This window comes from Meleagris gallopavo, chromosome 2 (genome assembly GCF_905368555.1).
Source record: "Meleagris gallopavo chromosome 2, MGAL_WU_HG_1.1, whole genome shotgun sequence".
In the NCBI taxonomy this organism is placed as follows: domain Eukaryota; kingdom Metazoa; phylum Chordata; class Aves; order Galliformes; family Phasianidae; genus Meleagris; species Meleagris gallopavo.
Window position 1 is genome coordinate 85,920,110 of NC_139405.1, and position 15,816 is coordinate 85,935,925.

Below are 15,816 nucleotides of genomic sequence, written 5' to 3' on the forward strand. Positions count from 1 at the left end.
ACAAATACAGCCTCTTGTCCATGTCTTGAAAAACACAAGTGGAGTATGCCTTAGATACAGAACAAAACCTTTAACACTTTTGTTTTGAAAAACAATGCACATTAACAGTTTATAACATTCAATGGCTTCACAAAACAGACTTCTTACAAGGGTATATAGCGATAGGACAAGGGGTAATGGCTTTATTCTGAAGGAGGGTATGTTTAGATATAAGGAAGAAGTTCTGTGCTACAAGGGCAGTGAGGCAGTGGCACAGCCAGCCAGAGAGCTGTGGGTGCCCCATCCCTGGAGGTGCTCAGGGCCAGGCTGGGTGGGCCCTGGGCAGCTGAGCTGGTGGGGGGAACTGCCCTGCCCACAGCAGGGGGGTGGCACTGGGTGGGCTTTGAGGTCCTTTCCTACCCAAACCATTCCCCTGTCCTAATGTCTTACGCACATAGAAAGCGTTCTAGACAATACCCAGAACACCATGCACACGAACACCATCTGCCTGCAATAATTACCCTGAGAGAGGAGAGCCTGAGGGTAGCCCTGATGCTGACAGACCCCTCAGGAGATGGGGCAGAGGCAGGCGGTGCAGTGCGGATCTAGGCCCCCGACACCCAGTCCTGCGGGGGCTGCCAGCATCGAGCAGAGCCGGGGGCGGGAGCTGCGGGCGGGCACCTCCCAGACAGGACCGCGGTCCTGACGGCGTTTCCGGGCGGGGGAGCCGGGATGTGCGTCCGGGTTGGGTCGGCCCCAGCGAGCGGTTTCCTCTCGCCTCCCTTCCTCCGCCGCCTCCCTCCATCCCTCCTTCCCTCGCCGTCTCCGAGGCAGAGCCGCCGCCGCGCCAGGAGTCGGTGAGAGGGAGAGTGGGGTCGGGGGAGAGCGGGGCAGGACCGAACCCTGGCAGAGGGTGCCCGTGAGCTCCTCGGGGAAGCCGGGCTCCTTGGGTGGGCGGTGGCTGCTCTTCCTGAGCGAGCGGACGGCGATGTGTAGCGCAGCGGGAGGTAACGCGGCGGTACGGTACGGTACGGAAGCGTTACCCGGCGGGAGAGGCGCTAGGGCGGGAGCACTTCACGGGCTGCAGCCGGGACGGTGTTCACGTTTTCATCTTCCCACCGAGAAGTGCTGGTTTACATAAGCCTCTCTCGATCCGATGTGCCTGCCTGCCTGCACCGTGACCTTTGCCTGCGTACCTCAGCCGTTTGGATCTGTCTCTAGTTAATGTACAGGTGGGCACGGACGAAAGGAACGGGAGGGAGAACAGGGCAGCCCTGCGTGTGGGGTGAGATCCTGCGGTTGTGGGGCGGGAGCCTTGTGTGTAGAACTGCGTGCATCCAGCGTCAATCGGGTGAAGATTTAAACGTTTTTAAAAAGAAGCATTTTAGGGCAGGTTCTTGTTTTTAAAAGGTGTTGGAGTGGGTTCAGAGGAGGCCACAGAAACGATGGGAGGGCTGGAGCAGCTCTCCTGTGCAGTCAGGCTGAGGAAGCTGGGCTGGTTGAGGCTGGAGAAGAGCTGTGGGGAGGGCTGAGTGCAGCCTGACAGTGCTTGAAGGGAGCTTACAAGCAGGAGGGACCAGCGTTTTTACACAGCCTGATAGCGATTGGACAAGGGGAAAAGGCTTTAAGCTAATTTAATTTGAATTAGATGTTAGGAAGAAATTGTTTACTTAGAGGATGGTGACATGGGCTACCCAGAGAGCTGTGGTGCCCCATCCCTGGAGGTGCTCAGGGTCAGGCTGGATGGGCACTGGGTAGCTGAGCTGGTGGAGGGCTGCCCTGCCCACAGCACAAGTTTGAAACTAGATGGTCTCTAAGGTCTTTTCAAACCCAAGCTGTTCTGTGACTCTGTGATCTTTGTGAATCCAAAGGTGAAATCATCTTTCTTCTTCTGTTCACAGTATTTTTATGAACGCAGCTATTTATTTTATTTACAGGATTGATAAATTGGTGAATAAGCCAGAGTGTCACCTGAGCTGCAGAGATGTTAGAGGAGGACATGGAGGTGGCCATCAAGGTGGTAGTGGTAGGAAATGGAGCTGTTGGGAAGTCCAGTATGATTCAGCGATACTGCAAGGGGATCTTTACAAAAGACTACAAGAAAACTATTGGCGTAGATTTCCTGGAAAGACAAATCCAGTATGTATCAAACAGATGTCATGCTATGCATTTTTACATTCCCCTCTATTTCTTTGTTCTCTTGTAATCGTAAGATTGACGGATACATGAAACAAGGCCTGCAGTCTCTGAAGCTAAGTCAAGGGAGCTAATTTTTCTTTTGAACTGTGGTCAAAAATTACATGAACTCAATTTTCTCTTACAGATTTAGAGTTGTAAATCAAAATTAAAATTTAGAACCTCTCTTATTCTAAGATTTTTGACTAGTTTCTTGTGTGCTCTACCATCTGTTGAGATTTTCTCTATTTAGTTATTTGAAGTGGAAGTGCTTATGATAAAACATTTGCACAAATTTATTAACTAACAGAAAAATAATTAAATATGCTATAGATTTAGTCTCCATCTAACATCACCAGATAATACCTGATTATGTTTGATACAACGGAAAATACTATAGTACAGTAATATATTTAGTTATATAGTTATAGTATAGATGTTATATAGTATAGTAAAGATGTACACCTACTGTAGTTGCTATGGTATAGTATGGAGTTGAACCATCATCAATACTAAGTTTTTACTATATTAAATTAACATTAAATTATTTTTAACTGTAGAGATGGAAGTGCTTTTATGCCAGTTGCTTTGTATTAATAGCAGAACCATGTCATTTATTTCAGAGTTAATGATGAAGATGTCAGGCTAATGTTATGGGACACCGCAGGTCAAGAGGAATTTGATGCGATAACTAAGGCCTACTACAGAGGTGAAAATACGATGTTTGCTGTTTGGTAGTTGGTTGGGTTTGGAATATGTCTTTAAGATTTTTTCTTATTTCTGGATTAAGTATTTCAGTAATTCATTGTGTTTGCAAAGTATGTTTAGCTCACCTTTTTCAGTTTGTGAATGTATTTCCCCTTCATGTAAGATCCTCTCCATGAAGAAATGCCTCTTTATACGATATTGTCCTTTGAAAAAACACAGACCAGAACAAGACAAATGTCTGTACAGAAGCTCCTACATAGTATTTCAAACAATCTAACTCAAAGTCGAACTTAATTTGTTTTATGTGATGACCTATTTTTGATCCAATATGCTCCCTTAAAATAACTGAAGGCAGTTGTTCTGGAGCTTTGGTTGGGAATTCAGGTTGCGACTGATAGTTATGCCTTGATGTTTTAGAGTGCTACAGTTTTCTGAGCTTTTTGTATTTCATGGTAATTTTGATTAACTACTGTTTAATCAATGGATATACAGATGGTGCGTATATATATATATATACACACACACAGGAGCTTGGCTAATATAATTTATATTGGAGGAAATGAGAGAAAGTCACTCACCCTGTCCTGAGCTCACAAGATGAACTCTGATGGAGCAGATCTCCAGAGAGATCCTTCCCCACTGGCAGTCAGCTCTTAAATGGGTCTAGGAGAGGTGGAGCCAGGCTCCACCCCTTCCTGCAGCACAGGTGAATTGCCTTCACCTGTGCTCCCGTGGCTGGCTCATTGCTCGCCTCAGGTGATCAATCAAAGGTTCAGGCCGTGATTCAGCAGCCCCATACAACTACTTTTTAAAAAAGTAGTATTTCTTGCTGTCCCTTGTAATTGTTGGCTACCATTTCTTCAGTAAAAGAAACATCTATTTCTTGTTATCTTCCTGTGAAAATAGACCATTCTGTTATTTTACAGCTAACAAGTTTAGCGTATAAATTTTAGAAGATAGGACTTGATTATCTTTGAGCTTCTTTATCGCTTGTTTCAAGCCAAAGCATTTTTCTCCTAATGACTGGCAGTGACGCTAAAGTATGGAGTATCAATCTCCTCCCTTAGCTTCAAAACTGGTGGTTTAAGAAATAATCTGCCTGGGGATCTTGATGTCTTGCTAATGACTCACGGTGCAGGTAGAACTCTGCCTTTGAGATTTTTGTACTGAGGAGGCTGTTGTGGAGCAGAGTGTAGTCATCCTGTGGATACATGTTGCAAATTACGTGATGGATATCTTAACTCTGCAGAGCTGTTAGATGCAGTGACTATTCTGCACTACACTTTGAAGGTCAAGGGAAATTTTATGAAGCTGGAATGGAATTTCTATTTAGCAACAGATCTGCAAGCACAGTATTATAAACCAAAAGATCAAGTTTATAAGCACAAGGATTTTGGTGCATTCTATTGCTGATAAGGGGAGGATGCCTCTAAGGGAGATAGAGCAAGTGTTGGCTGTTACTCCAAGGTCTGCATCTCCTTCAGATTTCTGTCCCACTGACTGCTATCATTACAGTGAGGGTTACATACTCTCCTGGAATGTTGTGCATTGTCAGTTCTTCAGGGATCATGTGCTTATCCATGACAACACAATAAATGCTTCAGGGTCTGTTTCCGAGCCCTTGTCCAAGGACTGAATTCATTCAGCCTAGCAGAGAAATAAATTTAGAGCTGACACCAGATCTGTCACGTGGTTTTCATGTCCAGGTAATGATGTGCAGCCAGCACTGCTGCATACCTATGATCATACCGTGCGAGGACTCAAACTGCCCAAAAACCTAAATTGAAAGAGTTGAAGGAAGCTTTGTATGTTTTTCTATTTTGTGCTGTATTCATGCATCTTCTCACAAGTTATACTTTTTTGTGTCCTGTGTGAACCATGGATTCTCTCAGCAGGTTGGTGCTTCATTTATATGCTAAGCAAATACACAAGTGGCTGTCATTAGCAGCACCATGCGTTGTGTTCACACTACAGATCTTTCAAGGTAGTACTGATGACTTCTTAGTGCTTGCATTCTCCTCCTCCAAACACTACCACTGCTGCCTTGAGCAGACACTTATTAGGTTTTTGATGGAAGGGCTGTATCTTACTCGTTAGTCTGCTATGCAGCTGCTTGTAAGTAAGGGCAAGAACAGAAGAGCGAAACGAATAGGTTCCAGATATAAATTCTTGTGTGTTCATCCTCGTGTTTATCCATGGCAAGGAATTTCTTTATATGTTTTCTATTATATAGTCAGTGTATTGTTATAAAAGGAGAAAATATGGTTACACAGTCTATGAGGATGATACAGTTTGCTGAGGATCTTTGAGGCCCCTCAGCTGTCAGGCTTTTGCTCTACTTGCATCAAGTAGAGTTGCTGGTACTAGTGGTATTTTTTTTTCTGAATTAGTCTAGGTATGGCTATCTGATCAGTCACTCCAGCCAGCTGGAACCTTCTTAAATAATGAGCTGAGGATTATCAAAGCAGTAATCACACACAAAGAAATCCAGTATCCTTTTTCCTTAGTACCTGACAAAGAATTATAAAACAGTTTCTTCCAAAAGAACTTTAATATAAAATATTTGCAGAAGACCTGCTGGTTTCAGCTGTTCTGTTTCTGCCTGATGTTATCCTGTGCCTTTGCTACTGGTGTTGTTGTATGCAATCTCTCAAGTAGTATAGGATTCCATTTGGTGTGGGTCAGTGAGATACTAATGTTATTGACCCTCTTAAATGCTGCCTTTTACTAAATATAGAACGGTGTTTATATGCCTAAATCCTGTTTTTTGTGGCTTTTTTTTTTTTTTTTGGAGCTCCTACATGGATATTATAGTTTCTTAAACTTGTTTAAGAAAATCAATAAAATATTGAGTATTTAGCAGTATTCTTGGAAGATGAAAAGTGAAAATTTAAGTTCTTTACAGAGAGAGTGGTGAGGTGCTGGAACAGGCTGCCCAGAGAGGCTGTGGATGCCCCATCCCCGGAGGTGTTCAAGGCCAGGTTGGATGGGGCCCTGGCAGCCTGGTCTAGTATTAAATGGGGAGGTTGGTGGCCCTACCTGCAGCAGGGGGTTGGAGTTTCGTGATCCTTGAGGTCCCTTCTAACCCTGGCTATTCTGTGATTCTATGAAAAGAATGGACCTAGTAAGGCCTCTGTCCTGCAGCACCTTTTGCTGAGATCTGAAGTCATATTATCTTTTTTATTCTCTTCTTAAATATGTATTTTTCAGGATTATTGGATTAGTAAATTCTGGCATTTCTTACAAGCCAGTGATCAAAACCTCCAGCAGAAGTTTGGAAGTACACCATTACATGCATGTATATAATTTGCCATTGTTGACACTCGAATATACTTCTTGATTATGAAAGACACTTTGTTGAAATAACTTCTTGGTAGAAACCTTCAAATATCAGAGTCTGGAAGGCCTCAAAAGTGACTTCTAATTAGAGACCATTGTATGATTCTTTTTAAAAAGCAGTATGTTCAAGCTGACTATTATCTTTACTGTCCCTGTCCACTACACTGTAGAAGCATTACATATAAATTGAACAAGGCGATATGATGTTGTAAGCCACCCTCTTTTTACTTACAAACGTGCTAGGACTTCTCTCTCTAAACTTCATTGCCAAGTTATTTCTGTGTTTTTTAGCATTCAGAAGGAATGAGTGGAAAGAGAGCTGGAGTAAAAGTTCCTGGAGTGGAAATTTCACAGTGGATTTCTTAGTCTTAAAACTGAGCAAGGAGATGCTTGCAGGTGGTGAGAGCCCTTCAAACATTCCCATCTCCAGCAGCTCCAAGAGCTTGAGAGACTTTATTAATCTTGATGGTGAGATGATGTGCGAATTCAGTAGTGACAAAATAACCAGCCTTGGAAGGAAAAATAATTTGCAGATACTTTGCAGGGTTTTCAGTGGAAGTGCAGCAGGTTAGAATATGGTGTGAACACTAGGGAAAACAAGCAGAATTTTAAAATACAAGTAATGAGAGAGAGAGGATTATGAAAGACTGCATTGCTGCTGTTTGCTGGTAGAGCTTAATTTGGAATTCTGAGGGTAGTTTTCATTCTGTATAAAACAAAATCAGAAGGGTCTTAAAGACATGTGAGTGTTCAAAGAATGTAGGAAAACTTCCATTAATATAGACAAGTCGGGGTTATTTCAAGTCTCTGACTTTCCAAGTCCAAATTACTGTAGCATAAAGAATAGCATGAACTGCACTTCACAGACATTGAAGAATGAATAATATTTGCTGTTTTGGCACCCACTTAAGCTATCTGAAAAAGTGAGCAGTAAGCAAATTTCTCTTTCTCTTTTTCCAGTCTTTTCCAAAACCTTTCTTCTTCCTTCCCCTGCACACGTGCACCTTGTTGGAAATGGTTTGAAGGGCAGCTGAGTCTGGGCATAATGATGGAAATAACATGGCAGCTTAGTGTTTTTCTTCTGAGGAGTTTCCTAATCATTGGCTCATCACAAGCTGGTGGCAAAAGTGGACTTTTAGTGGAGAAACCTCTCATACTTTACATACATTCAGTATGGTTTTGTTTTCATGGTTGTTGATTTTTTTATGCATTTGTAATCGGTCTGTGTACTTTTAGGAGCCCAGGCCTGTGTTCTTGTGTTTTCTACAACTGACAGAGAGTCCTTCAAAGCAATCCCTACCTGGAAGGAAAAAGTGATGACTGAAGTTGGAGACATTCCCACAGTTCTTGTGCAGAATAAGATTGATCTTCTGGATGACTCTTGTATAAAGAAGTAAGATTTTTATCTCCTGCCTTTAAAGAACAATGTACTGCTCCTCTATACAAATGCTTTAAAAAAGTCTGTGGAAGGTCACAGAATGAGTCATAGAATGGCCTGGGTTGAAAAGGACCATGATGATCATCTAGTTTCAACCCCCTGCCACAAGCAGGGCTCCTGATGAAGACTTCTGATCTGTAGATTATCAAACCAAAGCCCAGCATCCAGACATGCCTTGGAAGCACAGGTGCTGGTTTTCCTGCAGGAGTGCAGTTTCTTGGGCAGATGTTTGCCCAGGTAGGAACTTCTCTTAGCTTCATTCCTTCTTCTGAAATATCAACCTGAGAAATGGAACAAAAGCACTAAGAGTTTCCTTGTGCCACGATACGATTATTTTTTATCTAATCAAAAATCGTAAGACTGTATTAACTTCCTCTCCTGCTAAAGCTTGCTTCTACTGTTGAACTGCTGTGCAGTTTGATTAGTGAAGGCCTGCTGAAATGGTCAAGAGGTTTGAAACAAGCTGTTTGAATATGTATCTTAATATTCTTTGCTCTGCTTTCCTTCAGTTTGTTTTTATTGCTCATTTTTATCAAATGTTGTAACTGTAGAAATCTGTATCTGTTAATATTCTCAAACTAACTGTTGCTGATGCTTCTTGGTTATATTTTTACTTACAGATTTTACTGTCAGTTCATTCTGCCTCTGTATGTATGTTCAGTTTCATTACTGCCATAAAATCAGCTTAACAAATGCTGACTTTTATTTGCCACAATATAATATCCTTTGGAAAACATGGCATGATTCATCATTCTCCACTTTTTGTTATTTCTACCATCTTCCTGAGAGGTGTACACTAATTCTTCTTTTTGTCATTTCCTATGCTGACTTTCTTTATTCTGTTTGCTCTTACTGATGACGTAAGTCAGCTTCTACTCCTTCTGCAAAGAATACTGAGGATTTTTCAAACAAAAAGCAAAATTGCATTTGAACTCCTCCTGTATTTCTGGTGCATCACACGTTTTGTTCTCCGAATGCACCCTCTGCCTCAGTAACCCCATCTTTCTTGATTTCCCTTAGTGAAGTTCTCATGTTTCCTCACCTTTTCCTTAAAATTTAGCACAAATTGCCTTTCCCTTTACAGAAAACAAATAACTCTTCTGCTTTCTTAAAAAAATTAAGAAGCACTTTTTGGTTATTTTGACTTTACAGTAGTAATTGTTCTGTTGTAGTGCTTTGTTAATTGCAGCCTCTTTCTTTTTTATTTCACTGACACCTGCCTTAGGACCCTTGGGAATAAAGTCAATAAACACTGCAATGCAATTGTTTTCGTTCCTTACAGTACTGCATGTAAAACACCACAAAGAAATTAAGAATCAGCTGTTTTTTGACTGAGCTTCTTAGCCTACTAAGTTACCACGTTCACTCTGACACAAAGTGTTTTGTCTGTAAGAACAAACGGTAGAAATTAATATTTATGATGACAAATGATAGAAATTAGTATTCATGAAGTTGTTTTCTGTTGTGCAGTGAAGAGGCAGAAGCACTGGCAAAAAAGCTAAAGTTAAGGTTCTACCGAGCGTCTGTGAAGGAGGACCTCAACGTAACCGAAGGTAGGAGACACGACAGAGGTGGTGTCTGCCCTGTCCTTCACTGTATCTCTTTTTGCTTTTGCATGCTGTTGGCAATCCTTCTTATCCCTTCAGTTGCTTGATATCACTGTGATATGGCTGTTTCTTTGTGTACGTCTTTCCCTTCTATTTCATGAATAGTGCAGAGCTTCAATATTTAGAAGTGCCAACGTTTTTTGGGCTTCTTGGCCCTACTGACCGTCAGTGAGCAGTGGGCTTTTAAAAGTGCATATATAGAAGTTCAGTTATTACAGCATACAGACTGTTGAACAGATTAATTTATGATTGATTGTTAATAGTTAAGAAATAATTTGTTATTTCATAATTCAGGTATATTAAAATGAAGTGCACTAAAATTAGAATCTGTTGCAGCGATTTGCCTATTGGTGGTACCTTAGTAGTTCCCAAGTCTCCCTATGTAATGCATATATTCAAATCTGGGTTGACATTGACTCGTTTGGGTCCTGGCCAGGTACATGGGCCTGCCAAGGAAGAACCCTTAGATTGTGTTAAACCTGGTTGTGAAATGGGCTTTTGTCAGCAAGCAACAGTTGATATGAGGGTGATATTATTAACACAGGTATTATTTTTAAGTGCACTCTGATGTACCTTTTTTTACCATTCCAGTTTTTAAGTATTTGGCTGATAAATATCTTCAAAGGCTCAAGCAGCAAACAGCTGAAGAACCAGAACTAGTACATACAAGCAGTAACAAGATTGGTATGTATGCTGTAAGAAATCACACGCACACAAACACAAAAAATTCCACAGACAATATTTTATGCCATCAAAGTTTGTGGTCTCATCTGTTGCCTTAAGGAGTTATATGGTGGTTGGGGTCTGGTAACTACCTTCCTGTCTTAATTTGTCATCTCCTTTCCTTTTGTAAAATAGCTTTGTGAGCGCACAGTTACAAGATCGCCGAATAGCTGAGTGAAGTTTCTAGCTAATGTTTGGCTACTGTCCTTTTATTAAATTCTTTTAAACGTTGTCTGAGGATTTGAGAAGGGGTATTTGCTGGATTTCTTTAATGCAATTAGTGTCGGTGTCATTTATTTTGGTAAGAGACTCACTATGAAAGAGTCTGGCACATAATAAAAAGGTCTTTGTAAACTTTGTCTTGAGTAGAACAACACCGAACTTCTGTAGCCCTTCAACAAAGCCTGAATTCGTTCATTTATTTTCTTTATATCACTTCATTTTTATTCAGTCTTTCTTCCATAGCTTTATCTCATCAGTTTCTAACTTTAAAATGGCTGTGTTTCTCTGTATTACTCAGCTAAGCATAATTTTGTTGCCGTGCAATTAGTAGCATGCATTTACTTGGATGAGTGCACGTGCTCCCTTTGAATTACACATATACACACAGGTGTTGTATACTACCTTTAAATACTGCCCGACTAGTCATACCACCTGGCTCTACTTCAAACTTAGTTGCAAAATTGACCAGAAAAACAGGTAAATGTTTTGGGTTTTTTTGTTTTGTTTTGTAGATACCTCTGAGGTGAACTATGAGTTAGTAACTGGTGCGTCTTAGGTGTTAATGTGCAGGGAGGGAAGAAATACAAATGCTCTTCTTGCCTTCAACTTTTTATAGGTGTTTTCAATACAGCCATTGGGAGTCACCCCAACCAGAATTCTGACACTATTAACGGTGGAGATATCATCAACCTCAGACCAAACAAACAGAGAACCAAGAAAAGCAGAAGTCTTTTTAGCAACTGCAGCATACCTTAGACTGCTTTTGGAGGGAAAAGAGAAGAGTAACCATGAATTGGATCAAGTTGTGCAATTGAATGCAGAGTAAAGCTTTAGAGGTATTTTACCAGTGCTTTAGCAAATCTTGTGCCTATGGGATCCTTGCTTGGTGGATTTATCTAAAATTGCTGATGCGGTGTTTTTTGGTGTGTAGAGTGAGACACCTGGTGGCAAAACGCAGAACCGTGGCTGCCCCGTGCACTTTTTAACAATTATTAAGCAAACTTCTCCATTTTGAAGGAATTATTTATAGAGCTATGAACTAGGTTTTGCAGAATTGAGAAGCACATTTAACATAAAGATAATATGCACACGTAGGTACAGACCATAGCATTACGGCCCAAGGTAAAGTAGCAACTTCATAACTAAATTTCAAAGGAAATGTTAGCAGTGGTTAGCCAGGACACTAAGAAGTTAGCAGAAGAGCAAAGTGAAGACATCATATATTATGCCTTTCTCTGTTAGCGTGGATTCTGGTGGATCTGTCATTTCAATATACTCCTGTTATATGTACGTGTGTGCAGGTATGTATGTAAATGTTGGGTATGAATACTTTTGCTAAGTTCAGGTGTATTCAATACGTGGAGGTCAGCTACCGATGATGAAATAGCATCTTCACAAGAATTTTTCCTTTTAAAATGTTACCTTTCAGATGAGGCTTTCCCAGCTGCTGCTGTGTGTGTTGAACTTGCTAAACTTGGGCCTAAACGCTTAGATTTAAAAATGGACAGTGCCAAAAATGCTCCTTCTTTTTACCTAATGCTGCATTGCAGATGTTTTCGTAAGTTTGGCTTTCCTCAGTCTTAACAGGTTGATCAAATAAGGGTTTGACACTAATAGATATCCAGATGGAACAGTCATATTCCTGTCCAAGTGTGATTGCTGTATCCTCTATCATCCATGAAAAAGGAACTTGCAAGGTGTCACAAAATACTTATCTTCCTTGGAGAAACTTCTCGTAGTCCTGCAAACCAGGTTGCAGAGGATCCAAAACACACAGCTAATAACTGATTTACAGTAACGAGACATTCCTTAACGTTGCTGCTGCTTACAGAGAATCTAATTCTGCAAGATCGGAGACATGGCAAAACAATTTTCAAAGTACGTAAGTAATTTTATAGAACTGATTTAGACATTTAGGAGCCCAAATCTATATTAAAGATATTTGGGTTTAGGTTCCTAAATCACTACGGTGCTTTTAAAAATGCTAAGCAAGATATCTCTTATTTACCAAAAATAAACACTTTTTAATCCTCTACAAGAGCATGCATGCCTTTTAGAAATACCCATTTTGTTTACATGGTTTTGTATTGTATTATATAATTTTAACTTTCTAGGATTTCTATATCAAACCTGCCAGTGACAAATGCAAAATATGCTGCTTGAAAAAAAATCAGAATTTTAATAGTTTTTTAAACAGTGTATGAGAGTGAGAATGACTTGACTGATCCTGTATATTTTTGGAGGAAGGACTTTCACTGTGTGAATTCGTATAGGAAGCTTGACTTATTTTATTTGTAAGTCAATGAGTATGAGAACTGCAATGTACTCTTGTCCCACTGTCCGCTGGGAAAGAAGTGGGTGGCAAGTTGTGCACAAACACTATAGATCTCTGAACGCTGTATTTGATGTTTACTCTCTTAGACTTTCTACCGAGTACCTTTGTGTCTCTGGAAGCTGCCACAGCATCTCCAGTTGCTGGCAAGAAGGCGGTCCTGTAGGTGCTCAGTACCCTTTGCTGTTGCAGCAAAATGTGTTCTTCACCAGAATGTTTCCTGTATTCTCTCCTGGATAGATGCCTTTATTTTTAACAAGTGCATTTAATCACTGTAGTATGTATAAATGGAGTCAAGTCCTACTTGTCGTAATGTTTTAAGGTACTTAAGGTATGGAAACAAAAAGACCTATGATTGTACACGATGGGGCCGTCTTACAGCTTCAGGATGTAGGGCAGAAGGTGTGCATTAAGAATTTTGTCAACTGCTTTTAATATGAAAACTTTTACATTTCGTTGTCTGTTTGGTAGTTTAACCGTTATATTTGTTTTTCCTGAAAAAGCACGTTGAACTCACAAAATGTCTGAAGCATTTTTCTTGCCTTGTTCGACTTTGTACAGAGTACTGAAGAGTCTTTATGTATAACAACCATTTGTACCATGACACACCATTCATCAGACATTGTACGGTTACATAAGCCATTTGTATTGAAGATCCTTTGCTATAAACTGCTATTTCAAGGAGTGAAAACTCAATGGAAATTTTCATAGAAGAGAGACTTGCTAAATATAGGATACACTGAAATTTAGTATATGCATGCTTTAATCTAGGAATACATATTTGAGGTGTTGGGCAACAGGGAGTCTTAATTTCACTCCCACCATAAGCTAAAGTGGCTCCTTCTTTGTTGCGATTTGCAGTGCTTAATTTCCAGTATGACTGAGGTGGAAACTGTCCAAATCAGCATTTTTTCTGGGGATTACTCTGCATATGCACTGCTTCCAAGTGTACTTTTTATCCCTGTAGTTTTAGTGTACAGATGTGGAGCAGATGCCTTGCACATGGCAGGTGTCCATATGTATCCATGTCACTGCTCAGTGGGAGAGCCGTTTGACTTCTGGATGAGGAGACGTGCTGACACTTCTGGCATTCATGTTGTTGTGTGTGAATAATTTTAGTTACAAACATTGCCCCCTTCTCCACTCAGTGTTCTCACGAAAACCCCATGTTTTAAGCACCCTTCTGTGCCTACGAGGTGGAAGAGAATATGGTCCTCTGTGACACCTGCGGTAGGTCAGCGTTCTGTGCTCTGTGCACACGTGCCTATCACAAGTCAAAGTTTTATTCTTAGAGCCTGAGCTAATTGCACTCCTGTTATATCCATTGACATCTCTTAAGCAGCTCGTTGGATATCTTATTGAGCTCTCGACAAAATTCTTTGCTTTTAGTTGATAAAGCTAATGTGAGTAGAAAACTTCAGTGAAGTAAGCATTCACTAAAGGGCCCGACACTAAAGCATCTGCTGCTCCCACATGATATCCATTCAGTGAATGGTGTTCTGCTGAGTGAAGCATCGTTGGGTGCACAGTAGCAGTGCCAGGGAGGCATTTCCAGCTGGAAATAACAAATCTGAGAGTTGTAAGATTGGGCACATTAAGATTTTTGGGCTTGTGTGTGTGGTTGACTTAGAAAGAAATATTCCACTTCAGATAATTCTGGAGTTTTCTTATTTTCAGCATTACTTAAGGTGACCTTTACCCTTTGTGATTAAAAATGACTAAATTACTGTCAGTCTAATTTCCTGATTAATTTTATTATACTTTGGTAAAATCAGTCTCTTTATTTTTTTCAATGTTGGGCACATCTGATGTTTTTCTTTGAATCACTTCTGTAGATGTACATTATTCTAAAGGGAATTGAGTGGCTGAACACACTGTATGGCTTTGAGGTTATGCCTGGGTACATGCACAATACCAGTGAATGAGCTAATAGCTACCAGTTAATGAGTAACAGAATTAATTACTTGCACTGCCGGATCCTCTTGCAGGAATTCAGTCATGTATCAAATGAACAAACCTGCTGCTTGGTACTTAAGTCCCTAAATCTAATCACAAGCCTCTGGCTAAGGCTGTAGTTCCTGAAATCAAACTGAATGCAAAACAGAGAGCAAGAGTGGTCCAAGAAGCTCGACTTCATCACCACCACCATACCTGTGGTAGGAAGTGACCATTGCACGTATCCTTTTTTTTAAGCTCAAGTAGTATCTGACTGAAGAAAGTACTTCTCACTGTTAAATGGAGCATCCTAAAAGGTAACCAAACTCATGGCAGAAGAAATGCAGGAAGTACCAAGATGAAAAGTGCTGTGGTAAAACATGAGAAACTCTCAGTTCCGTGCTGAAGACAAGGTCCATCTGAGCCACCTCCCGACCAGGTGAGCCCTTGTGCTAAGCTTGCTCTCAGGTTTCTGGTAGGAGGGTGACACTGATCAATAATTTGTGGAGTGAGTGGTTTTTCCTCTCCTGGCGCAAGGACGGCTCAGCGACCACCTGAAGTTGCTCAAACAAACAAACAAACAAACCCAAAGATCTGGACCAGGAGAAATGCTGTTCTCGTTGCAAAGATAAGGACACACTGCTACTAATACATGACTGAATCTTATTGGCAAGTTCACGTGATCTAAATGGCTAAAGCAGATATGTACATAACTGTGTTTATCACCTTCACAAACTCAAGTAAATGTATTATATTTTTAGAAAAAAACTCAACCTATCTTACAGTAAATTCTCAAGTGGTAAAATAAATGTTTAAAAATGAATATTCTGTGTATGCTGTTCCTGTAAAATTCCTACAGGTTAGTTCTGCTGCTCCTGTAAGTGACACTGGTTGTTGTATCGGGTGACTTAAATGTTTCTCTGAGTACTGCTTGGTCTGATTACACATCGCTGTTTTCGTGGTCATATTAAAGTGTCAGTGTATTAAATAGCAAGAAATTGTCGTAACCCCTCAGTTGTGCAACCAGTGTCTGCCCAGAAACCTGTGCCCGTGTCTGTTTTGTACACTGCCAGCAGCTGGGACCCAGGGGAGCACACGGCACAGGCACCCACCCACCTCCTCAGAACAGTGTGGGCATCCCCAGCTAATCGAGACACATTTGCTGAGCTCCCACCTCTTGTTTTTATTCACACAGAACAGAAAATATGGATTCTGTTCTGCTCCCTGAGGACTTTTTAGTTTTCATAATTGATCTGGCTAACATCATGACAGGGCTTAAATTAGCAACCTATTAATAGGTCTGATGCATTTTCTGAGCGCAGAGGGTAACCAATGCATTGCTTTTCATGCTTAATTTC

General features: G+C 40.8%; 1 protein-coding gene across 2 annotated transcripts; it reads left to right on the top strand.

Moving 5' to 3' along the window:
- Positions 1-677: 677 nt before the first annotated feature.
- RAB23 (RAB23, member RAS oncogene family) lies at positions 678-15,281 on the top strand. Of its 2 annotated transcripts, none has more exons than XM_003204430.5 (7): positions 678-836; positions 1,917-2,118; positions 2,778-2,863; positions 7,438-7,594; positions 9,110-9,192; positions 9,838-9,930; positions 10,808-15,281. In XM_003204430.5, exons 2-7 carry the CDS (start codon positions 1,964-1,966, stop codon positions 10,945-10,947), a joined length of 714 nt encoding a protein of 237 aa, XP_003204478.1. In that variant the 5' UTR covers positions 678-836; positions 1,917-1,963; the 3' UTR covers positions 10,948-15,281. The 2 variants fall into 2 exon arrangements, with proteins under 2 accessions (XP_003204478.1, XP_010706144.1); XM_010707842.4 differs by lacking the exon at positions 678-836 and adding an exon at positions 1,100-1,211.
- Positions 15,282-15,816: the final 535 nt, after the last annotated feature.